Genomic DNA, 27,063 nt, shown 5'->3' on the forward strand with positions numbered 1-27,063 from the left:
CTCAGCCTAACCCTTACCAAGATTCTGGTCCTGGTTTGGGGGATTCTGGAACCTCAAACCAATAGAATTTTCTTCTTTTCTAATAGGTGTAGGTCTTCTTTAATTTCAACTCATTAAAAAATACTTTATAGTTTAGGGCAAGGGAAGGAAGACTAGCATGGAATATTTTTATTTTTAAAAAATGGCAATGTGCCCAGCTGGTGTGGCTCAGCGATTGAGTGTCAGTCCAGGAACCAAGAGGTAGCCAGTTTGATTCTAAATCAGGGCACATTCCTAGGTTGTGGGCTCCATCCCCAGTAGGGATGCATATAGGAGACAGCCGATCGATGATGTTTCTCATCGATGTTTCTATCTCTCTATCCCTCTCCCTTCCTCTCTCTCTAAAAATCAGTAAAAACATATTTTTAAAATAGTGTTGAATGCAAACTGTAATATAAAATAAAATAATTTTTTTAAAAATCAATTAAAAAACATATTTAAAAAATGGTAATGTAATGGCCCAGTTGTGGCAGTTTAAAAAAAAAATAACCTGTATTTACCAATACGCTGAATTTGCATTCTGCAACTTATGCATGTATATTCTGCTTTCAAAATAGTTTTGCAAATTGTACACAAACTCAAAAGGTGGGAGCTTTTTAATAATGAAATTGCATTTATCAATTACTTGTATTAGAATATAATAAATCTCCAGTTATAGTCAATTACTCCCATGTTGTGCAACAGATACCTTCTATTTTAGTTGCTAATAAAGGGCTTCACAACTCAAAAGAAAGAATATAATATTCTGCACTATATACACGGTAAAACAGAGGTGAAAAACAGGAAATTAACACATAGGTCACTACATAATCACTATCTGAAATTTGTACTCTATGGATGTTATTTTTACAAATTTATTTCAATGTTCAAAAACTACATGACACAGACAAACTAAAAATTAATTCACATAACCATGATTCCTGAGTACCAGGGAATGCCAGACTTTCTCAGGTTTCCTACTGAACAAGGGGGACCCCTCACTCCAACTGCCCACCCAGAAATATATTCAGAAGGGAGGGCGGTACAGGTGGAGGCTCGCAAAGTGCATGGAAAGTTCCGGTCCCGAAAGGGCTCCAGCCGCTCCCAGTCTTGGGAGTCCCACAGGATTTTGCCCCCCTCCGCAGGGAAACCCAGGTAAAACAGGCTCCTGCAGATGGCCAAGATGGCCCTGGCCGGTTTGCTCAGTGGATAGAGCCTCAGCCTCCGGACTGAAGGGTCCAGGTTCGGTTCCGGGGTCAGGGCGCACGCCCAGGTTGCGGGCTCTATTCCCAGTAGGGGGCCAGGCAGCCAATCAATGATTCTGTTATCACGGATCTCTCTCTCTCTCTCTCTCTCTCTCTCTCTCTCTCTCTCTCTCTCCCTCTCTGAAATGAATAAAAATACAAATAAACAAACAAAAAGGTTGCAATATCCCTAGTGGCCAAGAGGGGATGACAAGTCACTAGCTTCCCGAGGCGCCAGGCCTAGGGCGTATCGTGCTACAGCGGGACTCCCGGGGTTCCATCCACAGCCGATCCGAGAGCCTCTGGGAGGTTGAGGGGCCCAGGACGCTGGCGTGGTCCCGGCTACCCCCATCCTAAAGGCCACTTGGTGGTTACCCAGCGACCCCCCCCCCCCCCACACACACACACCAGATAATCACCCCCTTGGAGGTCGGGGTGAGCTGAGCAAACGCTTCCCTTCCCCTCCAAGAGCCACGTGGGAGAACCGAGGGGGAGAAGTGTGGGCATGGGGCCCACCCCCGGACCCAGGAGCTCAGCCTATTGCGTCCCCGCCCACTCCGGAGGGAACCTGCCACTTAGGTACGCGTCTGCCCCGGGGCGCTCGCGGGTGGGGGATTGTCCCGATGGGAGGCCCGCGACGCCCCATCTGCTCTCCAGCCCCGCCACGCCCGAATGCCTCCAGGCACCCAGAGGCCAGGGAAGCACCCAGAGGTGGAGACCAGAGGGTAGGAGCGGAGAGCTGATAGATTTCAAGTACCATCTCCCCGGTCCGGGCATTCAAGGACCAAGCCTGTGGTTTTACAAAGTGTGGCTGCCAGACCCGCAAACCCGCCCCAGCAGATCGCACCCTCCACGGCGATCAGAAGGCACCAGCCTCCCAGATCCAACCAGGATCCGCCCCCGCCCCCGCCCCGCCTCCCGCGCGGTCGCTGTGCGCCCCCAGCCCGTGGGCTCCGATCTGAACTGCTCCCCGCCCTCGGGAAGGAAACACTGACACACACCGTGCAGGCGCCCAGATGAGGGGCGAAGACTTTATTGCCATCAGCTCCAGGCTCCGGCGGCGGCTCAGAAGACCTTCACCGACTCCAGCTGCAGGTCCCCGCCCACCTCCAGCAGCCGCACGCGCGCCGGCGGGATGCGGTAGCGGAAGTGGTGGATCTCCGCGTCGCCCACCACCGCCTGCGGGGCCGGGAGGCGCTTCACTCCGGTTGCCGGGGCCACCGCGGGCTCCTTCCCACTCCCGCCCGCGCCCGGTGACCTCGGCAACCGCGGACCCCAGGGCCCCGACGGGAGGTGGGCGGATGTTCCTTCTAACCTAACTCCTTGTCCCGAGGGTGCCACGAGGGGCCAGTGGGCACCCGAGTGCTCTGTGGGTGTCGGAGTGCATGTTGTTAGCGCGGACCCGGCGGCCGCTGCCTCGCTCCGGACCCGCAGATTTAAAGTGGCGAGCGGCGGGCGGTGGGGGGTGTGCAGCGACCGCTCCCTCCGGGACGTGTGCCCTGTCTCCCAGCCCATCCCCGCCCCGTCACGGAGGCCCGACCTCAGGTGCCAATGAGCAGGGAGCCGGGTCTGGGGTGGAAGTGGGGCCAGCCTCTGCGGGGGACACCCGCGCTCCGGGCACTACATTCTCGCTCGCTTTGCCCGTGTCCCTGCACATACCTGTCCTGCAGACGCCAGGAGCGGGCACCACGGGAGGGAGAGAGACTGAGGACACCTGCCCAGCTCTGTCCACGCCTTTGCTCCCCCCTCCACCAAGGGCCTGGCTGGCCTTCCCAGCCCCAGGAGGGATATGATCCCGGTGCCCATGCCTGTGGCAGAGACACACCTTGAAACCCTCTTCCGTGGCGATGAGGAGCACGTCGAAGGGCTGCCCACGCTGAAAGGGAAGACCGTGGCCGCGCTCCTCCTGGCCCCAGCCGCCGCGCTCCTTGGTGTTGAAGACCACTGTGGACTCGTCCAGCCGGGGGTTGAAATGCAGCGCAGCCTCAGCGCCCTCCTCCTCGCTGCACAGCAGGTTCACGTGAAACCTGGGGAAGGGAAGGGGGTGGGGAGTGGCCAGGAGGAGATGTCAAGAGCCATGAAGCACCCAGACCAAGGCCAAGGGCCAATGAATTAAGACTCGCCATTGAACAAACCCAAGTTTACAGGGACCTGAGTATGTCACACCCCACAGAGGGAGGGGCTGTGGACTGGTACAGGGAACCCAGATGCCAGGCAGGCCAAACAACTTGCTGCACACACATCACCCAGCAAGGACTGTGCTGCTGTGGCCTGGGTTGCCTTCTTTCCCACAGAGCCTGGGGGTTGGCAAGGAGTCGTGGTGCTGATGGCCAGGGTGCTCATGATTCCCAGGATGCCCCCGGTTCCCAGAGGGCTGGGAAGACTACCAGGGACCCAGTGGTCACAGGCACCCAAGTCCCAGGAAGCCATACAATTGATTGCTTAGGCTCTCGGATGCCCCGGACCCGTCCAATCACAGGACACACTCCCAGAGTTCCTGGTGACTCCGTTTGGAGGTCCTAGAACTATAGGAAGGAGGCCTGAAATGGTCTTGAACCCACAGATTCTTAGGGACCCGGCTCCAAAATCAGGGGACACATTTGTGGGAACACCAGATTCCAAAAGGTTGGTAATGGCCTGGGGATTCCAAACCCTGGTGGGCAAAGGTGGCCCTGGGGCCCTCACCTCTGGGCTGTAAGAAGCCAGAGCCAGCTGGGCTGAGGCCTCCGCGCACCCCCACCCCTTACCTCTGGAAACTGGGTCCCACTGGAGTCTCACCTGCGAGCCTTGTCGGGGACAGTACCACGAATTCTCATCACGGTGCCCACTCTGACACCCTCGGGCAACGAGGTCTTGTGTGGCACGTTCTGCAAGAGTCCGAGCGGGAGGGGATGAGTGAACCGGGTACCAAGGGGGTGAGACAGATGGGTCACCCCAGGTAGCAAACCACCAGGACCCAGACCAGCACAGTCAGAGAGGAGAAAGGCACAGAGGGAAGCAGAGAGTCAGACACAGGGAAAGAGTTGTTAAGGGAAGCACTCGGGATTAACAGAAAAATGTTCAGGGAGAGAAGCCAAGGGGACCTGGGAGCATCGGGATGGGGATGGGTGGGTCCACCCAAAAGGCAGCCCCCGGACACTTCACAGCACAGCTGACCGACCACCCACTTTCTCCTCTGAAACAGCAGACTTCAGCCAGGCCCCAGCCCCTCCCCTAGGCTGGTGCAACCTTGGGTCCAAGGCCCCCCAACCCTCAGACCCTAGAACACTCACAGAGCTCCCTGCCATGGCTGGGACGGTGGGACAGACAATGGTGGTGTCAGGTATGGCTGCTGGGGCCTTAAGTTGAAAGCAGGTGTGGCTGGGCCTGATGACTCACCCCATGTCTTTCCAAATCCACCACCCACACCTGGCACAGACCCTGGCCCTGGGGCCAGGGTGGCCCAGCACCCTCTTTCTGGGGCCTCTCACCCTTCCCTCCATCCAGGCCCTTTTCCAGCCGCCATAGCCCAACACTCTAGAGAAATCCAGGCTGGGAAGGGTGGGGTGGGGTGGGGGGAATGCTGAAAGGTGGCTCTGAAGTCAAGGAATAGGAAGGGTGGGGGAACTAGGCAGAGACCCCTCCTACAACCTAGCAGCCCTCCTGCAGGTGAAGAGGCTGCTCCAGACAGAGAGTGGAAACTTTGGGTGGAGACAACCAGACTCAGCACCTGGTCCACACCTCCCCCGACACCCCCGGGCCTCCCAGGCACTCCCCACCCCCCTCACCACACAGGAGGCTCCCCAGGTGCTGGTGGAGCCAGTGCCTTGGGGACAGAGGATGGGCAGCTGCACTTAGGGGAAGGCGCCAAGCTCCCCGTTTGGTGGTGGGGAAAGCGCAGGCTTAGAGAGGGGCAGCCTCTCCCCAAAGGCCTCTCAGCCAGGAAGGGCCCTGCCTGAGCTGGAGTCCAGGGCTGTGTGCCAAGGGCATGTCATCAGACTTTAAACATCGAGGACAGTGGGCTTGAGGTTATAGTACCAACTGCTCAGGGTGGAGAGAGTCCATGATGGACTCCATGGCTCTTACCAATGAGGTGGCCATGTCTGGTCCCAGTCTACTGCTACTGTATCCCAATGGCACAGCTTCACCCAATTGCCTCATGGGATGCACATTTCTTCACAGGCTGCCAACCTGCAAGTCCAAGCTTGACTTTGGTGTTGGGCCAGATGAATTCAGTCTGCTATCAGCTTGGTTTCTGGTTTATTCCTGATAGCTCACATGTGCGCACCCTTGATGATTCTTACTCATTTGTGGAGATTATCTTCACATCGGTGCTGGAAATACATTTTCGAGAGCATGGTTCTTCATTTTTAAATAAGTAGTGAATGTACTTATTCACAGTACTGTATTCTCAAGCTCTACTTCACACTCATAAGTCGTGCGGCTCTAACAGAATACTTCACCGAGTTTTGTCCAATACATAGGAGACCTGGGCAACCACCACCCCAACCCAGTTTCTTCCAGTCCCCGAAACAACGGCCCCCTCCACCTGCCCCAGGACACCATGTCACTGCTCGGCATTCAACAGCCTCCAAGTTCACTTGTCATGACATGAAGAAGAGCGGTGGCCAGCAGGCTGAGTGTGCTGGCTTCTGCAGCTCCTTCGGGAAAGAATTCTGCTGCTTGTACCCACGGTTGTTGTAGGAGTTGGAATCCCACGCTCTGTCAATGTCAGCTTCTTGGAGACTTCAGGCTGCTTTTGTTCACAGCGGAGATAATCCAGGGACTGCTTGGGTTTGTATATACACTCACCAGTCACAGCAGAGCATTTACTGTATGATTCTATCCATACCAGGTCCCTGGAGTAGTCACATCCACAAGGACAGAAAGCAGAACGGTGTCTGCCATGGCCTGGGACAGGGGTGGGGAGCTAAGTTTAGTGGGAACAGAGCCGAGGTGGGGAAGGTGAAACAGCTGGAGATGCATGGTGGGATGGCTGCAGAACAATATGAAAGTACTTAATCGCACAGAGTGAACCATAGCCCATTCAAAAATGGTTACAAGGTGAATATTCCATTACTTATATTTTAACATAATAAAAACTTCATTTAGAAAAGACGTTGGCCCCACCCCCAAGTAAAGACCAATTCATGAAACCATTAGCTCAGAAGTATTCCTCTAATTCCACTCCAAGGTCACATATGCATGGTCTTTCCCCTTTTCCCTATCTGTACCTCCTCCAATGAGTGGTCTGCCATCCTGCACCCACACAGTGTTTCTTCCCCAGGGGACCCCCTCCTGGCCTTGCTGGCTGAAGTACCACTCAGTGGGCCCCACCCTTGAACCTCTTCCCTGCTCAGGGCTGGGCACCCCCTTTCCTGCTTCCTTCCTTACCCTCCAACCCCACACCCTGAGGGTCAGCCCGCTCCTTACCTGCTCCTCTGACACCCCAGCTGGATGCAGCCCCCAGGGAAAAGGTGGCCCCTCAGGACCCATGGGCGCCGCCCCCTAAGGAGGCAGCCCTTGCTCACCCACCTAAAGGCTGTAGGACCCAATAGTCCAGCAGAGGAAGGAAAGGAAGAAGCAGAGGAGGAGCAACAGGTATTCACAGCCACAGCGTGGAAATTACAAGAATTCATTATGACTTGGAGACTTTTTTGGACAATAGAAATACTTCAAATTTAATCTAAAGCAAAATTCCCATGAAGCCTAAAATATGTAAAAAAGTATAACAAAATCAGTTTATCAAGCCCCCTCCCCCCCCCCCAAAAAAAAAAACACGACAAAAAAGGATTACTTCATATATTTATAAATAGAACTTAAGGCTTCCTCGATTAAGAAAAACATCAGGTTTTAGAATTTTTTTTTTTAATTTGAAAATTCATTTACAAAACCAAAGCAGTCCCTGGATTATCTCCGCTGTGAACAAAAGCAGCCTGAAGTCTCCAAGAAGCTGACATTGACAGAGCGTGGGATTCCAACTCCTACAACAACCGTGGGTACAAGCAGCAGAATTCTTTCCCGAAGGAGCTGCAGAAGCCAGCACACTCAGCCTGCTGGCCACCGCTCTTCTTCATGTCATGACAAGTGAACTTGGAGGCTGTTGAATGCCGAGCAGTGACATGGTGTCCTGGGGCAGGTGGAGGGGGCCGTTGTTTCGGGGACTGGAAGAAACTGGGTTGGGGTGGTGGTTGCCCAGGTCTCCTATGTATTGGACAAAACTCGGTGAAGTATTCTGTTAGAGCCGCACGACTTATGAGTGTGAAGTAGAGCTTGAGAATACAGTACTGTGAATAAGTACATTCACTACTTATTTAAAAATGAAGAACCATGCTCTCGAAAATGTATTTCCAGCACCGATGTGAAGATAATCTCCACAAATGAGTAAGAATCATCAAGGGTGCGCACATGTGAGCTATCAGGAATAAACCAGAAACCAAGCTGATAGCAGACTGAATTCATCTGGCCCAACACCAAAGTCAAGCTTGGACTTGCAGGTTGGCAGCCTGTGAAGAAATGTGCATCCCATGAGGCAATTGGGTGAAGCTGTGCCATTGGGATACAGTAGCAGTAGACTGGGACCAGACATGGCCACCTCATTGGTAAGAGCCATGGAGTCCATCATGGACTCTCTCCACCCTGAGCAGTTGGTACTATAACCTCAAGCCCACTGTCCTCGATGTTTAAAGTCTGATGACATGCCCTTGGCACACAGCCCTGGACTCCAGCTCAGGCAGGGCCCTTCCTGGCTGAGAGGCCTTTGGGGAGAGGCTGCCCCTCTCTAAGCCTGCGCTTTCCCCACCACCAAACGGGGAGCTTGGCGCCTTCCCCTAAGTGCAGCTGCCCATCCTCTGTCCCCAAGGCACTGGCTCCACCAGCACCTGGGGAGCCTCCTGTGTGGTGAGGGGGGTGGGGAGTGCCTGGGAGGCCCGGGGGTGTCGGGGGAGGTGTGGACCAGGTGCTGAGTCTGGTTGTCTCCACCCAAAGTTTCCACTCTCTGTCTGGAGCAGCCTCTTCACCTGCAGGAGGGCTGCTAGGTTGTAGGAGGGGTCTCTGCCTAGTTCCCCCACCCTTCCTATTCCTTGACTTCAGAGCCACCTTTCAGCATTCCCCCCACCCCACCCCACCCTTCCCAGCCTGGATTTCTCTAGAGTGTTGGGCTATGGCGGCTGGAAAAGGGCCTGGATGGAGGGAAGGGTGAGAGGCCCCAGAAAGAGGGTGCTGGGCCACCCTGGCCCCAGGGCCAGGGTCTGTGCCAGGTGTGGGTGGTGGATTTGGAAAGACATGGGGTGAGTCATCAGGCCCAGCCACACCTGCTTTCAACTTAAGGCCCCAGCAGCCATACCTGACACCACCATTGTCTGTCCCACCGTCCCAGCCATGGCAGGGAGCTCTGTGAGTGTTCTAGGGTCTGAGGGTTGGGGGGCCTTGGACCCAAGGTTGCACCAGCCTAGGGGAGGGGCTGGGGCCTGGCTGAAGTCTGCTGTTTCAGAGGAGAAAGTGGGTGGTCGGTCAGCTGTGCTGTGAAGTGTCCGGGGGCTGCCTTTTGGGTGGACCCACCCATCCCCATCCCGATGCTCCCAGGTCCCCTTGGCTTCTCTCCCTGAACATTTTTCTGTTAATCCCGAGTGCTTCCCTTAACAACTCTTTCCCTGTGTCTGACTCTCTGCTTCCCTCTGTGCCTTTCTCCTCTCTGACTGTGCTGGTCTGGGTCCTGGTGGTTTGCTACCTGGGGTGACCCATCTGTCTCACCCCCTTGGTACCCGGTTCACTCATCCCCTCCCGCTCGGACTCTTGCAGAACGTGCCACACAAGACCTCGTTGCCCGAGGGTGTCAGAGTGGGCACCGTGATGAGAATTCGTGGTACTGTCCCCGACAAGGCTCGCAGGTGAGACTCCAGTGGGACCCAGTTTCCAGAGGTAAGGGGTGGGGGTGCGCGGAGGCCTCAGCCCAGCTGGCTCTGGCTTCTTACAGCCCAGAGGTGAGGGCCCCAGGGCCACCTTTGCCCACCAGGGTTTGGAATCCCCAGGCCATTACCAACCTTTTGGAATCTGGTGTTCCCACAAATGTGTCCCCTGATTTTGGAGCCGGGTCCCTAAGAATCTGTGGGTTCAAGACCATTTCAGGCCTCCTTCCTATAGTTCTAGGACCTCCAAACGGAGTCACCAGGAACTCTGGGAGTGTGTCCTGTGATTGGACGGGTCCGGGGCATCCGAGAGCCTAAGCAATCAATTGTATGGCTTCCTGGGACTTGGGTGCCTGTGACCACTGGGTCCCTGGTAGTCTTCCCAGCCCTCTGGGAACCGGGGGCATCCTGGGAATCATGAGCACCCTGGCCATCAGCACCACGACTCCTTGCCAACCCCCAGGCTCTGTGGGAAAGAAGGCAACCCAGGCCACAGCAGCACAGTCCTTGCTGGGTGATGTGTGTGCAGCAAGTTGTTTGGCCTGCCTGGCATCTGGGTTCCCTGTACCAGTCCACAGCCCCTCCCTCTGTGGGGTGTGACATACTCAGGTCCCTGTAAACTTGGGTTTGTTCAATGGCGAGTCTTAATTCATTGGCCCTTGGCCTTGGTCTGGGTGCTTCATGGCTCTTGACATCTCCTCCTGGCCACTCCCCACCCCTTCCCTTCCCCAGGTTTCACGTGAACCTGCTGTGCGGCGAGGAGGAGGGCGCTGAGGCCGCGCTGCATTTCAACCCCCGGCTGGACGAGTCCACAGTGGTCTTCAACACCAAGGAGCGCGGCGGCTGGGGCCAGGAGGAGCGCGGCCACGGTCTTCCCTTTCAGCGTGGGCAGCCCTTCGACGTGCTCCTCATCGCCACGGAAGAGGGTTTCAAGGTGTGTCTCTGCCACAGGCATGGGCACCGGGATCATATCCCTCCTGGGGCTGGGAAGGCCAGCCAGGCCCTTGGTGGAGGGGGGAGCAAAGGCGTGGACAGAGCTGGGCAGGTGTCCTCAGTCTCTCTCCCTCCCGTGGTGCCCGCTCCTGGCGTCTGCAGGACAGGTATGTGCAGGGACACGGGCAAAGCGAGCGAGAATGTAGTGCCCGGAGCGCGGGTGTCCCCCGCAGAGGCTGGCCCCACTTCCACCCCAGACCCGGCTCCCTGCTCATTGGCACCTGAGGTCGGGCCTCCGTGACGGGGCGGGGATGGGCTGGGAGACAGGGCACACGTCCCGGAGGGAGCGGTCGCTGCACACCCCCCACCGCCCCGCCGCTCGCCACTTTAAATCTGCGGGTCCGGAGCGAGGCAGCGGCCGCCGGGTCCGCGCTAACAACATGCACTCCGACACCCACAGAGCACTCGGGTGCCCACTGGCCCCTCGTGGCACCCTCGGGACAAGGAGTTAGGTTAGAAGGAACATCCGCCCACCTCCCGTCGGGGCCCTGGGGTCCGCGGTTGCCGAGGTCACCGGGCGCGGGCGGGAGTGGGAAGGAGCCCGCGGTGGCCCCGGCAACCGGAGTGAAGCGCCTCCCGGCCCCGCAGGCGGTGGTGGGCGACGCGGAGATCCACCACTTCCGCTACCGCATCCCGCCGGCGCGCGTGCGGCTGCTGGAGGTGGGCGGGGACCTGCAGCTGGAGTCGGTGAAGGTCTTCTGAGCCGCCGCCGGAGCCTGGAGCTGATGGCAATAAAGTCTTCGCCCCTCATCTGGGCGCCTGCACGGTGTGTGTCAGTGTTTCCTTCCCGAGGGCGGGGAGCAGTTCAGATCGGAGCCCACGGGCTGGGGGCGCACAGCGACCGCGCGGGAGGCGGGGCGGGGGCGGGGGCGGATCCTGGTTGGATCTGGGAGGCTGGTGCCTTCTGATCGCCGTGGAGGGTGCGATCTGCTGGGGGTTTGGCCGGTCTGGCAGCTGCACTTTGCAGAGCAGAAGGTGGGCAGCTGTGACCTGGTGGAGTTTTGAGGGGCTCAAGCCTTCCCTGGTGCCCTCTCTACGCATCTAAGGGAGCTGTCCCCCTGCAGACAGGGGAAGGGACCCCATAGGCCTGGTCCGTCGGAGACCCGAGCTCCGGGAGGTGGAGCATGCAGTGTCTCTGGCCCCCTCACCTACCCTCTGGTCCCCACCTCTCCGTGCTTCCCCGGCCTCAGGTGCCTAGAGACGCTCGGGCGGGGCGGGGCTGGGGAGCGGATGGAGCGTCACCGGCCTCCCATCTGCCCCTCCCCCCCCCCAGGCTGACTTGTACGGAGGTGCCCTGCGAGGGGGCGGGACGCGAAGGGCAGGGCTCCTGGGTCCCCGCGGGTTGGTGTGCCCCACGCCCATTCTCTTTCCCCTCGGCTCCCCCAAGTGGTTCTGGACGGGAAGGGGAGCTTGTGCTCAAGGGCGGAAGCCCAGCTCACCCCGCCGGCCAAGCGGGTGATGATCTAGGGTCAGGGGGTCCTTGAGTCACCACCAAATGGCCTCGGGAGTCGGCTGAGGGTAGCGAGCGCCCTGAGCCTGGCGCCCCGCCCCCCTCCCCGGCGCGCGTCTGGCCTGTGCGTGGAGCCCCGCACAGTGGGTCGGGCCGGTGCTCGGAAATGTGCGGTTCATGGTGCTGCAGGCCAGGAACCCGCTCACCCAGCAGACCTCTCCCTTCTCTGGTGGCCAGCGAGGCCTCTGGTTTCTTCCTTCCTTCCTTCCTTCCTTCCTTCCTTCCTTCCTTCCTTCCTTCCTTCCTTCCTTTCTTTCTTTCTTTCTTTCTTCCTTTCTCTCTCTCTCTCTCTCTCTCTCTCTCTCTCTCTCTCTCTCTCTCTCTCCCTTCCTCTCTCTCTTTCTTTCTTTCCTCTGGTTTCTTTCTTCCTTCCTTCCTTCCTTCCTTCCTTCCTTCCTTTCTTTCTTTCTTTCTTCCTTTCTCTCTCTCTCTCTCTCTCTCTCTCTCTCTCTCTCCCTTCCTCTCTCTCTTTCTTTCTTTCCTCTGGTTTCTTTCTTCCTTCCTTTCTTCCTTTCTTCCTTCCTTCCTTCCTTCCTTCCTTCCTTCCTTCCTTTCTTTCTTTCTTCCTTTCTCTCTCTCTCTCTCTCTCTCTCTCTCTCTCTCTCTCTCCCTTCCTCTCTCTCTTTCTTTCTTTCCTCTGGTTTCTTTCTTCCTTCCTTCCTTCCTTTCTTTCTTTCTTTCTTCCTTTCTCTCTCTCTCTCTCTCTCTCTCTCTCTCTCTCCCTTCCTCTCTCTCTTTCTTTCTTTCCTCTGGTTTCTTTCTTCCTTCCTTCCTTCCTTCCTTCCTTCCTTCCTTCCTTTCTTTCTTTCTTTCTTCCTTTCTCTCTCTCTCTCTCTCTCTCTCTCTCTCTCTCTCTCTCTCTCTCTCCCTTCCTCTCTCTCTTTCTTTCTTTCCTCTGGTTTCTTTCTTCCTTCCTTTCTTCCTTCCTTCCTTCCTTCCTTCCTTCCTTCCTTCCTTCCTTCCTTCCTTCCTTCTTTCTTTTTCTTTCTTTCTTTCCTTTTTCTTTTTCTTTTTAGCGGAAGCAAAGTTTATTGAGAGAAGCCAGTCCTGGAAAAGGTGCAGCTGGGGTTCCAGGAGAGTGAAGAGCAGTTCCGCGTCCGGAGCTCCCGGCCTATATGTTGCGGTCCGCGTAGCTCGGCCCCCAAGCGAACCAGAGCCGGTTCGTCCCGGTGCAGAGTCCCCCGCGGCCATAAGCCACTTGGGCGGGGCTGGCGTCCGGACGGGAACCTCCGGAACCCACTGCGCCCCCGAGGGAGCTCGCAGTCTGGTTTCTGACTCAACCTGACCCCGAGGGCCGGGTGGTGGGGAGACCAGGCCCGGCTGCAGGACCCGACACTTCTTAGAACCCGTTTTTCTGCCCCGTGGGCTGAAGCCACCCACCCATGCGGCCCTGGAGAGTACATCCCTGGATGGGCCGAGGAATGAGGTTGTTAACCTAAAAACAAAAAGTTTAGAAAAGGTGAAAACGAAAGGGCAATAAACATTTGAGATCACAGAATGGCAGTTGGGGGCATAGATCTGCTTAGAAACCCAAATGGTGTCCTGATTTTAGGGTGAAGGCAAGGGGTTTTTATGAGAAAAAGGAAAGGAAGTAATTACATGAACAGAAGAAAGGAATGTCCATTGGTGCTAGCAAGCTAGGTTACTCTTTAGCTATCCATACATGGGTAGTTACTGATTTTAAAGAAAGTCCATAATATCAGGATGTCTGTTTTCCTGTTAGCTTTCCCAATGATTGATTGTACTGCAGTGTTGGTTTGGCCCAGTCCAAAGGTTATCCTGCCTGTTCAAACATTTCAAAGGTTCAGGGAGTGAGGCGGCGAGGCAGTTCTCTGCAAGGGCTGCTCTGGCTCCACTTTAAAATGGCTCCACGGCGGGGGCGGGGCGGGGGGGAGGAGGGGGGGCATTGCGGCTCACCAAAACTGAAATATACGCAGGGTGGGGAAAGTAGGTTATTGAAAATGAACAGACTCCAATTTCTGTATCAGGGCCACCCCTGTCACGAGTGAATTGTTCTCAGTTTCTTGGTTTATGTACTTTTCCAGATTGTAAATTTAAAGATATTAGAAGAGATACCCAAAAAGATACAGAAGCACTAAAGAGTTTTGATGCACAAAACATATTTGTTTTCTGCACCAGAGGGTAACTGTGAAAATACAGAGTCCCAACCTTTTGGACTTCTACCAGCAGCATGGCATTGTTACTCATCATCCTGTCCCAGACGGAGGGACTCCTGACAGAGCCAGCTACTGTGAAATAGTGGAGGAGCTTCCAATCTCTCTTAAAAATAATTTAAAAAGCCATAAGGCTGACCCATATGGCTCACTGGACTGAGCATCACCCCATGCACCAAGAGGTCACTGGTTGGATTCCCGAATAGGGCACATGCCTCCCCACAGTAAGGGACGTGTGACAATGTTTCTCTTTCATCTATGTTTCCATCTCTCTCTTCCTCTCCCTTCCCCCCCCCCTCTCTCTCAGAAAATAACCAAAAAACCACGATGGAAGAGTTGGGAGATCTTGTCTTTAGCCACTTGTCTCATACTATATCTGTCTGACACAGTATCTCCACAGCAAGCCATAGACAGCCCATGGTGATCTGGAGCAATACAGACTATAAAGCAATATAATTATCTTCATGAGTTCCAGGACAAGCTCGCTGCACATCTATTATCACGAGAGTCACTATCAATGTCTGTATTGAGATTTTTTAAAAAAGAATTTTGAATTAACTCAAATTTGAGTTGCCTAACACACTTTACTAACTTGTTATCAACTTGATTGTAAATGCATATGTGAAGTGCCCAGCCGTAGTGGATCAGTAGGTTGAGCATTGTACTGTGCACCGAAAGGTTGCCAGTTCGATTCCCAGTCAGGGCACATACCCAGGTTGCTGTCTGATCCCTAGTCTGGGCATGTACAAAGACAACTGATTTATGTTTCTCTCTCACATTGATATTTCTCCCCCCCCCCAACCCCCCCCCCCTGCACCTCTCTCTAAGCATGTCTTCAGGTGAGGATTTAAAAAAAAAAGTATATGTGAAGATATTCCTAAAGCTTTTATTGACACACACACACACACACACACACACACACACACACACACAAAGGCTCCATTTCTGGGTCACCTCTTCCAGTGGAAAACCTGACAAAGTCTGAAATCCCCTGGTCCTCCAGGATTTGTAGCTGAATAACTTAGTTTTTACTTTTTTTATTTGTCAACTATTATAAATGTATTTTTTAATTTTTGTAAAGCCGTTTGTACATATACAAATTTCAAAAGTTTGCAGCGTATAGTACAGTTATTGGCACAACTGATAAAAGTGGTTGCGGTCCTCGGATTCGCTGGTGATGATTCATCCTATTGATTTCCTGATTTTCACCATTGCCTTACGGTGGACACGAGGGAGAATGTTCTTATTTGTAAAAAATACACTATAAAGCCTTTGAAGATGATCAGAAAGCCTATTCACCTTATTCTCAATGGATGTAGGAGGTAAATGTGGGTTTTTGTTAATCCTCACTGGAGGATATTTTTTCCATTGATTTTGAAAAAGAGAGAAAGAGAGAGAGAGAGAGAGAGAGAGAGAGAGAGAGAGAGAGAGAGAGAGAGAGAAATGTTGATTGGTTGCCTCCTGCATGAGCCTCCACCCGGGAAGGGGATTGAACCTGCAACCCAGGCAAGTGCTCTTGACAGGAACCGAACCCGAGGCCCTTCAGTGCGCAGGCCAACACTCTAACCACTGACCCCCTGAGCCACACTGACCAGGATAGGAAAAAAATGTTTGTACTACAGTTACAGCATTTTTATTTCAAAATAAATTTTAAAATATTATATATATGCAAAAGAAAGTCCTCCTTTATGAGAGTAAACTACTGTTACCTATGTCTTCACTTCTTGTGTATCTTTCAAAAAATCTTCTGTAAACACACGCATATGCAGTTTCTTTGCCCTCATTGCATAAGTGGTAGCATCCTCCACCCACTGACCTCATTTATGTCACTTAGCAAATATGTGTCTGACTTCAATCACTTTGCCGGCTGCCCAATGCTCCGTCGCAAGGAGGAACAGCACGAAAGTGGTGCTGCCACAGCATCTGCTACAACCAAGCTATGCTCCCGTGAGCGTCCTGGGACCTACGTCAGCCTACTGCTTTTACCCTTTTTATAACCTCCTTTCTGATTATAAGATGTATGTATGCTTATTCAGAATTTTGAATAACAAAATTAAAATCAGCCCCAATTTCACGATCCAGGTAATAGTCACTCTTAGTGTGTGTGTGTTTCCTTCTAGCCCTTTTTTTCTATAATAGTTCATATACACTATACATTTGGGGGGAAACTGAAATATATACAAGATGGGGGAAAGTAGGTTTACAGTGGTTTGTATAAAAATAATTCAATAATTAATAAAAATAATACAAGAATAAACTCAGATTTGCATATTCAGAACTATAAACCTACTTTTACCCCACCCTGTATATGTTTTGCAAATATATATGTGCAAATATATACAACTATATTTCCATATATGAATACATACATATATATATATCAATAGCTAACATTTCCTGAGTCCTACGATGTTAGCCACTGTGCTAATCATTCTTTCAATCCTTAACATGATTCTCTGAGGTAGATATTCTTATTATTCCTATTTTGCAGAGGAGGCATCTGATGCACAAGATTAAGGAACCTGTTCAGGGTCACACATCACATAAATGGTGGAGCAGGACCAGAACCTGGTGAATGTGATCCAGAGCTTAGGGTCTAAACCCCTAGGAAATCGAGGGGTGTTTGTTTGTTTTTAATTGATTTTTAGAAAGGGAGGAAAGGGGAGAGAGAGAAACACCGATATGAGAGATATACATGGGTCAGTTGCCTCCCATACATGCTCCAATGAGGATGAACCTGCAACCTAGGCATGTGCCCTGATGGGGAATCGCACCCACAACCTTGCAGTGCAGGGAGGAACCTCCAACAAACTAACCACACCCGCCAGGGCTGTTTTGGTTTCTTTCTTTTTTTTAAATTTATCTTTATGATTTCAGAGAGGAAGGGAGAGGTAGAGAGAGATAGAAACTCAATGATGAGAGAGAATCATTGATAAGCTGCCTCCTGCACACCCCCTACTAGGGATCGAGCCCGCAATCCCGGCATGTGCCCTGACCAGAATCGAAACTGTGACTCTTCAGTCCGCAGGCCAACGCTCTATCCACTGAGCCAAACTGGCTAGGGCTGGTTTCTTAATATGAACTTCACTGAGGTGTAATATACATATAATAAATTCCAACCTTTACAGTCCATGAATTTTGATAAGTGCATACGGTGTGTGCCCAGCATCATTGTCAGGAAGAGGACATTTCCATCAGCCCTGCCTACCCACGCCCTGCACACCTGGCAGCCGCTGACCTGCTCTCTGTCACCATGAAGCGGTTTTTCCTGCTCTCAATTTTTGTGTAAAACTAGGGTCCATGCTCTTTTCTGTCTGGCTCCTTTCTTTCAACAGAATGTTTTTGAGGTTCCTTCATGGTTTGCATGTATGTAAGTCATTCCTTTCTGTCTGAGTAGAAACCCATCCGATGGCCACACCACCATTTGTTTATCTAGTCACCTGTTGGTGGACATTTGAGTTGTTTCCAGAGTTTGGTGACTATGAATTAAGACGGTATGAACAAGTCGTTGTGGGGACGTATGTTTTGATTTGTTTTGGGTAAATTCCCAGGAGCTGAGTTGCTGGGTCATGTGGTCAGGGTGTGCTTAACTTTATAAAAACTGCCCAACTGTTCCCAGTGTGGTGAAACCATTCTGCATTTGCACCTCAGTGTATGAAAGTTACCTCACACCCTCACCATTGGTAGTATTGTCAGATGTCTGCTTGTTTGTTCACTTCAACGTTAGCCATTCTAGTGGATGTGAATTGTCATCTCATTGTGGTTTTAATTGGCATTTTCCTGTAAGTGCTGATGCCTGCTGGCCATTTGCATATTCTCTTTGTAAAATGTCTGTTCAAATTGTTTGCCAGTTTTTATTGGACTGTTAATTGTCTTCTTTTTAAAGAATATTTTTTATTGATTTCAGAGAGGAAGAAAGAGGGTGAATTAGAAACATCAATGATGAGAAAGAATCATTGATCAGCTGCTCCTGTATGCCTCATACTCGCGATCAAGTCCGCAACCCGGATATGTGCCCTGACTGGGAATCAAACTGTGACCTCACTGAGTCACACCAGCCAGGCTAGTTGTCTTCTTATTGGGCTAGGAGTTCTTTCTTTTTCTTTCTTTCTTTAACTTACAGATTTACAAACTTGCTGTTATAAACACATTTATTTATATAAATCTTTATTGTTGAAAATATTACATATGTCTTGTTCCCCCCCTCCCTCCCATTGACCCCCTCCAGCCCTTCCCCATCCCCCGCCCCAGGCCTTTACCACCCTGTGTCCATGGCTTATACATACATTCATACAAGTTCTTTGGTTGAGCACCTCTCACCCACCCACCCTTCCCCACCTTCCCTCTGAGATTCCACACTCTGTTTCATGCTTCCATGTCTCTGGATCCATTCCATTCAGCAGTTTATTTTGTTACTTAGACTCCACATGTGAGTGTAATCAAGTGATATTTGCCTTTCTCTGACTGACTCATTTCACTCAGCATGATACTCTCCAGGTCCCTCCATGCTGTCTCAAAGGCTGAGATTCTTCTTTTTTATTGCTGCATAGTATTCCATTATGTAGATGTACCACAGCTTTTTTATCCACTCATCTACTGATGGGCACTTGGGCTGTTTCCAGATCTTAGCTATTGTAAATTGTGCTGCTAAGAACATAGGGGTGCATACATTCTTTTGGATTGTTGCTTCAGGTTTCTTCAGGTATATTCCTAGAAGTGGGATCACTGGGTCAAATGGCAGTCCCATATTTATTTATATTTTTAATATATATTTTTTATTGAATTCAGAGAAGAAAGGAGAGGGAGATAGAAACATCAATGATGAGAGAGAATCACTGAATGGCTGCCTCCTGCATGCCCCTCACTGGGGACCGAGCCCACAACCCAGGCATATGCCTTCGACTGGAATCGAACCCGGGACCCTTCAGTCCACAGGCTGACACTCTATCCACTGAGCCAAACCAGCCAGGGTGGCAGTCCCATATTTAAATTTTGAGGAATCTCCATACTGTTTTCCATAATGGTTGCACCAGTCTGCATTCCCACCAGCAGTGCACTAGGGTTCTCTTTTCTCCACATCCGCGTCAGCACTCCGCATTTGTTAATTTGTTGATGGTAGCCATTCTGACAGGTGTGTGGTGATATCTCATTGTCATTTTAATTTGCATCTCACTAATGATCAGTAACTTTGAGCATTTTTTCATATGTCTCTTGGCCATCTGTATGTCCACTTTGGAGAAGTGTCTATTTAGGTCTTTTGCCCATTTTTTTATTGTATTGCTTGTCTTCCTTTTGTTAAGTTGTATGAGTTCCTTATATATTTTGGATATTAACCCTTTATCACATGTATCATTGCCAAATATGTTCTCCCATACAGTGGGCTCCCTTTTAGTTTTGTTGATGGTTTCTTTTGCTGTGCAGAAGCTTTTTAGTTTGATGTAGTCCATTGTTTATTTTTTCTTAGTTTCCTTTGCCCTTGACAGTGGTCGGCAAACTGCGGCTTGCGAGCCACATGTGGCTCTTTGGCCCCTTGAGTGTGGCTCTTCCTAAGCCTTAGGAGTACCCTAATTAAGTTAATAACAATGTACCTACCTATATAGTTTAAGTTTAAAAAATTTGGCTCTCAAAAGAAATTTCAATCGTTGTACTGTTGATATTTGGCTCTGTTGACTAATGAGTTTGCCGACCACTGGTCTAGGAGATGTATCTGTAAACATATTGCTACAAGAGATGTCTGATTTTGCTGCCTATGGTTTCTTCTACAGTTTTTCTGGTTTCACAACTTACATTTAAGTCTTTTATCCATTCTGAGTTTATTCTCATGTATGGTGTAGGTTGGGGGTCTAGTCTCCTTTTTTTTTCACATGTATCTGTCCAATTTTCCCAACACCATTTATTGAAGAGACTCTCCTGACTCCATTATATGTTCTTCCCTCCTTTGTCAAGTACTAATTGAGTATAATGGCTTGGGTTGATTTCTGGGTTCTCTGTTCTGTTCCATTGATCTAGTATATGCTTGTTCTTGTGTCAGTACCAGGCTGTTTTAATTTTGGTGACTTTGTAGTATAACTTCATATCTGGTATTGTGATTCCTCCAACTTTGTTCTTTCTCAAGATTGCTGAGGCTATTTGGGATCTTTTTTTGGTTCCATATAAATCTTTGGAGTATTTGTTCTAGATCAGTGAAATATGCTGTAGATATTTTAATATGGGTTGCATTGAATCTGTAGATTTCCTTAGGTAATATGGACATTTTAATTATGTAAATTCTATCAATCCATGAACACAATATATTCTTCCACTTGCTTATATCTTCCTCTATCTCTTTTTTTCAATGTCCTATAGTTTTATAAGTACAAGTCTTTTGCCTCCTTGCTTAAGTTTATTCTTTTTTTTTTTTTAATATATTTTATTGATTTTTTTACAGAGAGGAAGGGAGAGGGATAGAGAGTTAGAAACATCGATCAGCTGCCTCCTGCACATCTCCCACTGGGGATGTGCCCACAACCCAGGTACATGCCCTTGACCGGAATCGAACCTGGGACCTTTCAGTCCGCAGGCTGATGCTCTATCCACTGAGCCAAACCGGTTTCAGCTATTCTTAAATATCTTAAATTTTTGTTGCAATAGTAAATGGGATTGTGAGTTTAGTTTCTCGTTCTGAGAATTCATTGTTGGTTTGTAAAAAAGCCATTGATTTTTGGGTGTTGAATTTGTATCCTGCTACATTGCCAAATTAATTTATTAAATCTTGTCGGTTTTTTTGGTGGAGTCATTAGGGTTTTCTTTCTTTTTTAAAAAAATATATTTTATTGATTTTTTACAGAGAGGAAGGGAGAGGGATAGAGAGTTAGAAACATCGATGAGAGAGAAACATCAATCAGCTGCCTCCTGCACATCCCCAACTGGGAATGTGCCTGCAACCAAGGTACATGCCCTTGACCAGAATCGAACCTGGGACCCTTCAGTCCGCAGGCCGACGCTCTATCCCAGTGATGGCGAACCTATGACACGCGTGTCAGAGGTGACACGCTAACTCATTTTTTTGGTTGATTTTTCTTTGTTAAATGGCATTTACATATATAAAATAAATATCAAAAATATAAGTCTTTGTTTTACTATGGTTGCAAATATCAAAAAATTTCTATATGTGACATGGCACCAGAGTTAAGTTAGGGTTTTTCAAAATGCTGACACACCAAGCTCAAAAGGTTCGCCATCACTGCTCTATCCACTGAGCCAAACCAGTTAGGGCTCATTAGGGTTTTATATGTACTTCCTCCTTTCCAATTTGAATGCCTTTTATTTCTTCTTCTTGTCTGATTGCTGTGGCTACAACTTCAAGTACTATGTTGAAAAAGAGTGGTGAAAGCGGACATCCCTTCTTGTTCCTGTTCTTAGGGGAAATGGTTTTAGTTTTTGCCCATTGAGTATGATGTTTGATGTAAGTTTGTCATATATGGCCCTTATCATGTTGAGATATGCTCCCTCTATTCCCACTTTTCTGAGAATTTTTATAAAAAATGGGTGTTGGATTTTGTTGAATGCTTTTTTTGCATCTATTCATGTGATCATGTGATTTTTGTCTTTCAATTTTTTTATGTGATGTATCACATTTATTGACTTGCAAATATTGTACCATCCTTGCATCCCTGAAATAAATCCCAATTGGTTATGGTGTATGATCTTTTTATTGTATTGCTGGATCCAATTTGCTAATATTTTGTTGAGGATTTTAGCATCTATGTTCATCAGGAATATTGGCCTATAATTCTCTTTCTTTGTAGTGTCTTTATCTGGTTTTGGAATTAGGATAATGCTGGTCTCATAAGAGAGTTTGGAAGTGTTCCTTCCTCTTGGATTTTTTGGATTCGTTTGAGGAGTATAGGTGTTAGTTCTGCATTGAATGGTTGGTAATACTCTTCTGTGAAGCCATCCAGACCTGGGCTTTTGTTTCCTGGCAGTTTTTTTTTTTTATTACTGCTTCAGTTTTATCAGTTGTTACTGGCCTATTCAGTTTTCCTGATTCTTCCTGGTTCTGCTTTGGGAGTATATTTTTCTAGGAATTTTTCCTTTTCATCCATGTTGTCCACCTTGTTGGCATATAGTTGTTTGTAGTATTTTCTTACAATCCTTTATATTTCTGTGGTATAAATTGCTACTTCACCACTTTTGTTTCTAATTTTATTTGTTTGGGTCCTCTCTCTTTGTTTTGTTTCTTGATGAGTCTGGCTAATGGTTCATCAATCTTATTTATCTTTTCAAAGAACCAGCTCTTGGTTTTATTAAATTTTTTTTTCAGTTTCTATGTCATTTATTTCTACTCAATCTTTATTATTTCCTTCCTTCTACTTACTCTGGGCTTTTCTTTTTTCTTCTTTTTTAAAATGTCTTTTATAAATTTAAAATATTTTTATTGACCTTTTATTATTTTTTGGTATTTCATTATATTATTTTTAAATATATATATATTTTAATTTCAAGAAAAACAATCTTAAATATAATAATGTTACATGCAATAAACATAATATCTCAAAGAAAATCTATTTTAAATATGATAATGTTACATGCAATAAGCACCAATTATTCAAGACAAATGATCTACTCTATCTATCTATATATATAAAGAGCCAGGGTCCGTAATGTCAAAAATGACCAAATGGACAACCAAACACTGGAGGTCAGTCCTGCAGTCAGTGCTGGGTCACCATGGAGACCCAGCACTGACTGCCGCCAGTGCAGGTGCAGCGACCCAGCACTGACTGCCAAGGGGGCTGCGGATCAGGCCAAGAGAGAGGCCTGGACAGAGCAGCAGGGTCTGATCCACAGCCTCTGTGGCAGCTATTGATCAGCCCTTGCCTTTCTTTCTCTCTGGGCCTCACCAGCAGAAGCAGGGGCTGCTGATCAGCCCTGACCCTCTGATCAGGCCCAGAGATAGGCCTAGAGATGCTGACTGGCATAGAAACTGACCAATCAGAACCAAATTCGGGTGAACTATGAGGAGCCAATGGCTGCCTAGGAGGCAGAGCTTTTGACGCTGACTGGCATAGAAACCAACCAATCAGAACCAAATCTGGGTGAACTGCGAGGAGCCAATGGCTGCCTAGGAGGTGGCAGTTTTGACGCTGAGAGGCATAGAAACCAACCAATCGGAACCAAATCTGTGTGTACTGCAAGGAGTCAATGGCTGCCTAGGAGGCGGAGCTTTTGATTCTGACTGGCATAGAAACTGACCAATCAGAACCAAATCAAGGTGAACTGCAAAGGCAGAACCTAAGGTGGGAGCTGAGGAGGGTTTTTTTTCCTTTAATTTCTTTATTGGTTAAGGTATTACAAATGTGTCCTCATCCTCCCATTAACCCCCAACATCCCCCCCCCACTCATGCTCTCACCCCCCTGTTGTCCGTGTCTATTGGTTTGGCTTATATGCATGCATACAAGTCCTTTAGTTGATCTCTTCCCCTTACCCCCACCCTCCCCTACTTTCCCTCTGGGGATTGATAGTTTGATGGCTGTTTCTCTGTCTTTGGATCTGTCCCTGTTCATCAGTCTATGTTGTTCATTATATTCCACAAATGAGTGAGATCATGTGGTATTTATCTTTCTCTGACTGGCTTATTTCACTTAGTATAATGCTCTCCAGTTCCATCCATGCTGTTGCAAATAGCAAGAGTTCCTTCTTTTTTACTGCAGCGTAGTATTCCACTGTGTAGATGTACCACAGTTTTTTAATCCACTCATCTGCTGATGGGTACTTAGGCTGTTTCCAAATATTAGCTATGGTGAATTGTGCTGCTATGCACATAGGGGTGCATATATCCTTTCTGATTGGTGTTTCTGGCTTCTTGGGATATATTCTTAGAAGTGGGATCACAGTGACTGCACCATTCTGCATTCCCACCAGCAGTGTAGAAGGGTTCCTTTTCCTCCACATCCTCTCCAACACTTGTTGTTTGTTGATTTGTTGATGATAGACATTCTGGCAGGTGTGAGATGATACCGCATTGTCGTTTTGATTTGCATCTCTCATATAACTAGTGACTTTGAGCATGTTTTCATATGTATTTCGGCCTTCTGTATGTCCTCTTTTGAAAAGTGTCTATCTAGGTCCATTGCCCATTTTTTGATTGGATTGTTTATCTTCCTATTGTTAAGTTGCATGAGTTCCCTGTACATGTTGGAGATTAAACCCTTATCGGTGATATCATTGGCAAATATGTTCTCCCATGCAGTGGGCCTTCTTGTTGTTTTGTTGATGGTTTCCTTTGCTGTGCAAAAGCTTTTTATTTTGATGTAGTCCCATTTGTTTATTTTCTCTTTGGTTTCCATTGCCTTAGGAGCAGTATCAGAGAAGAAACTCCTTCGGCATATGTTTGCGATTTCGCTGCCTGTGGATTCCTCTAGTATTTTTATGGTTTCCCATCTTACGTTTAAGTCTTTTATCCATTTTGAGTTTATTTTTGTGTATGGTGTGAGTTGGTGGTCTAGTTTCATCTTTTTGCATGTATCTATTCAATTTTCCCAGCACCATTTATTGAAGAAACTGTCTTGACTCCATTGTATGCTCTTGCCTCCTTTGTCGAATATTAATTGGGCATAGTGGTTTGGGTCGATTTCTGGGTTCTCTATTCTATTCCATTGATCTATATGTCTGTTCTTGTGCCACTCATCTGCTCATGGGCACTTAGGCTCTTTACAAATCTTAGCTATGGTAAATTGTGCTGCTATGAACATAGGGATGCATATATCCTTTCTGATTGGTGTTTCTGATTTCTTGGGATATATTCCTAGAAGTGGGATTACTGGGTCCAATGGGAGTTCCATTTTTAATTTTTTGAAGAAACTCCATACTGTTTTCCACAGTGGTTGCACCAGTCTACATTCCCACCAGCAGTGCACAAGGATTCCTTTTTCTCCGCAACCTTGCCAGCACTTGTAGTTCATTGATATGTTGATGATAGCCATTCTGACAGGTGTGAGATGATACCTCATTATTGTTTTGATTTGCATCTCTTGGATGATTAGCGACTTTGAGCACATTTTCATATATCTTTTTTTTAATATATATATATATATATATATATATTATTGATTTTTTACAGAGAAGAAGGGAGGGGGATAGAGAGGTAGAAACATCGATGAGAGAGAAACATTGATCAGCTGCCTCCTGCACACTTTCCACTGGATGTGCCGGCAACCAAGGTACATGCCCTTGACTAGAATCGACCCTGGGACCCTTGAGTTCGCAGGCTGACGCTCTATCCACTGAGCCAAACCGGTTAGGGCACGTTTTCATATATCTTTTGGCCGTCTTTATGTTCTCTTATGAAAAGTGTCTATTTAGGTCCCTTGCCCACTTTTTGATTGGATTGTTTATCTTCCTTTTGTTAAGTAGTATGAGTTCCCTGTAAATGTTGGAGATTAAACCCTTATTGGAGATAACATTGGCAAATATGTTCTCCCATGCAGTAGACTTTCTTGTTGTTTTGTTGATGGTTTCTTTTCCTGTGCAGAAGCTTTTTATTTTGATGTAGTCCCATTTGTTTATTTTCTCCTTAGTTTCCATTGCCCCAGGAGCTATATCAGTAAAGATATTGCTTCAACATATGTCTGCTATTTTGCTGCCAATGGATTCTTCTAAATTTTTATGGTTTCCCGTCTTATGTTTAAGTCCTTTATCCATTTTGAGTTTATTTTTGTGTATGGTGTAAGTTGGTGGTCTAGTTTCATTTTTTTTGCATGTATCTGTCCCATTTTGCCAATACCATTTATTGAAAAGACTATCTTGACTCCATTGCATGCTCTTGCCTCCTTTGTCAAATATTAATTGAGCATTAATGTCTTGGGTCGATTTCTGGGTTCTCTGTTTGGTTCCATTGGTCTATATGTCTGTTCTTGTGCCAATACCAGGCAGTTTTGAGAACAGTGGCTTTGTAATATAGCTAGATATCTGGTATTGTGATCCCTCCAACTTTGTTCTTCTTTCTTCTTTGCTTCAGCTATTCGGGGTCTTTTTTTTTAATTAAATCTTTATTGTTCAGAATATTACAGTTGTTCCTCCCCCCCCCCCATAGATCCCCTCCAACCAGTTCCCACTCCACCCTCTTCCCTTACCCCCCCTCACCCGCACTGTCCTCATCTATAGGTGTACGATATTTTCCCAGTCTCTTCCCGCACCCTCCAACACCCCTTTCCCCCCGAGAATTGTCAGTCCACTCCATGATTCCATTATATTCACCAGTTTATTCTGTTCATCAGATTATTTATTCACTTGACTTTTAGATTCACTTGTTGATAGATATGTATTTGTTGTTCATAATTTGTACCTTTACCTTTTTCTTCTTCTTCCTTTTCTTAAAGAATACCTTTCAGCATTTCATATAATACTGGTTTGGTGGTGATGAACTCCTTTAGCTTTTTCTTGTCTGTGAAGCTCTTTATCTGACCTTCAATTCTGAATGATAGCTTTGCTGGATAAAGTAATCTTGGTTGTAGGTACTTGCTATTCATCACTTTGAATATTTCTTGCCACTCCCTTCTGGCCTGCATAGTTTCTATTGAGAAATCAGCTGACAGTCATATGGGTACTCTCTTGTAGGTAACTAACTGTTTTTCTCTTGCTGCTTTTAAGATTCTCTCTTTGTCTTTTGCTCTTGGCATTTTAATTATGATGTGTCTTGGTGTGGTCCTCTTTGGATTCCTTTTGTTTGGGGTTCTCTGCACTTCCTGGACTTGTAAGTCTATTTCTTTGACCAGTTAGGGGAAGTTTTCTGTTATTATTTCTTCAAATAGGTTTTCAATATCTTGCTCTCTCTCTTCTTCTGGCACCCCCATAATTCGGATGTTGGTATGCTTGAAGTTGTCCCAGAGGCTCCTTACACTATCTGCATATTTCTGGATTCTTTTTTCATTTTGCTTTTCCAGTTGGGTGTTTTTTGCTTCTTCGTATTTCAAATCTTTGACTTGATTCTTGCGATCCTGTAGTCTGCTGTTGGATCTCTGTATAATATCCTTTATTTCAGTCAGTGTATGCTTAATTTCTAGTTGGTCCTTTTTCATATCCTTGAGGGTCTCACTAGATTTATCGAGGATCTCACTAAATTTATTGGCTGTTTCTAGAAAATTCCTGAAAAACCTTAAAAGTGTGGTTTTGAACTCTATATCCAGTAGTGTGCTTTCCTCCATTTCTGTCATTTGTGATCTGTTTCTCTGTCTCCGCATTTGGCTGCTTCCCTGTG

The 27,063-nt window shown here is 48.2% G+C and overlaps 2 protein-coding genes and 1 pseudogene across 3 annotated transcripts; 2 read left to right on the forward strand and 1 right to left on the reverse strand.

Moving 5' to 3' along the window:
- Positions 1-2,327: 2,327 nt before the first annotated feature.
- LOC308531311 (galectin-7-like) lies at positions 2,328-4,549 on the reverse strand (the record flags this gene model as incomplete). Its single annotated transcript, XM_081108270.1, has 4 exons — positions 2,328-2,441; positions 3,088-3,289; positions 4,041-4,129; positions 4,535-4,549. 4 exons carry the CDS (start codon positions 4,547-4,549, stop codon positions 2,328-2,330), a joined length of 420 nt encoding a protein of 139 aa, XP_080964396.1.
- Positions 4,550-7,828: 3,279 nt separating this feature from the next.
- On the forward strand, positions 7,829-10,904 carry LOC308530573 (galectin-7-like; the record flags this gene model as incomplete). The annotated part of the gene is made up of 4 exons (XM_081107291.1): positions 7,829-7,843; positions 9,042-9,130; positions 9,881-10,082; positions 10,730-10,904. The coding sequence occupies 4 exons, from the start codon at positions 7,829-7,831 to the stop codon at positions 10,841-10,843; spliced, it is 420 nt and encodes a 139-aa protein (XP_080963417.1). The 3' UTR covers positions 10,844-10,904.
- Positions 10,905-13,033: 2,129 nt separating this feature from the next.
- On the forward strand, positions 13,034-14,378 carry LOC308530574 (cyclin-dependent kinase inhibitor 3-like; annotated as a pseudogene). The gene is made up of 3 exons: positions 13,034-13,048; positions 13,603-13,966; positions 14,160-14,378. The product of its transcript is annotated as a cyclin-dependent kinase inhibitor 3-like (transcript).
- Positions 14,379-27,063: the final 12,685 nt, after the last annotated feature.

The sequence above is a fragment of the Myotis nattereri genome (assembly GCF_964212035.1).
Source record: "Myotis nattereri genome assembly, chromosome: 15".
NCBI lineage: Eukaryota > Metazoa > Chordata > Mammalia > Chiroptera > Vespertilionidae > Myotis > Myotis nattereri.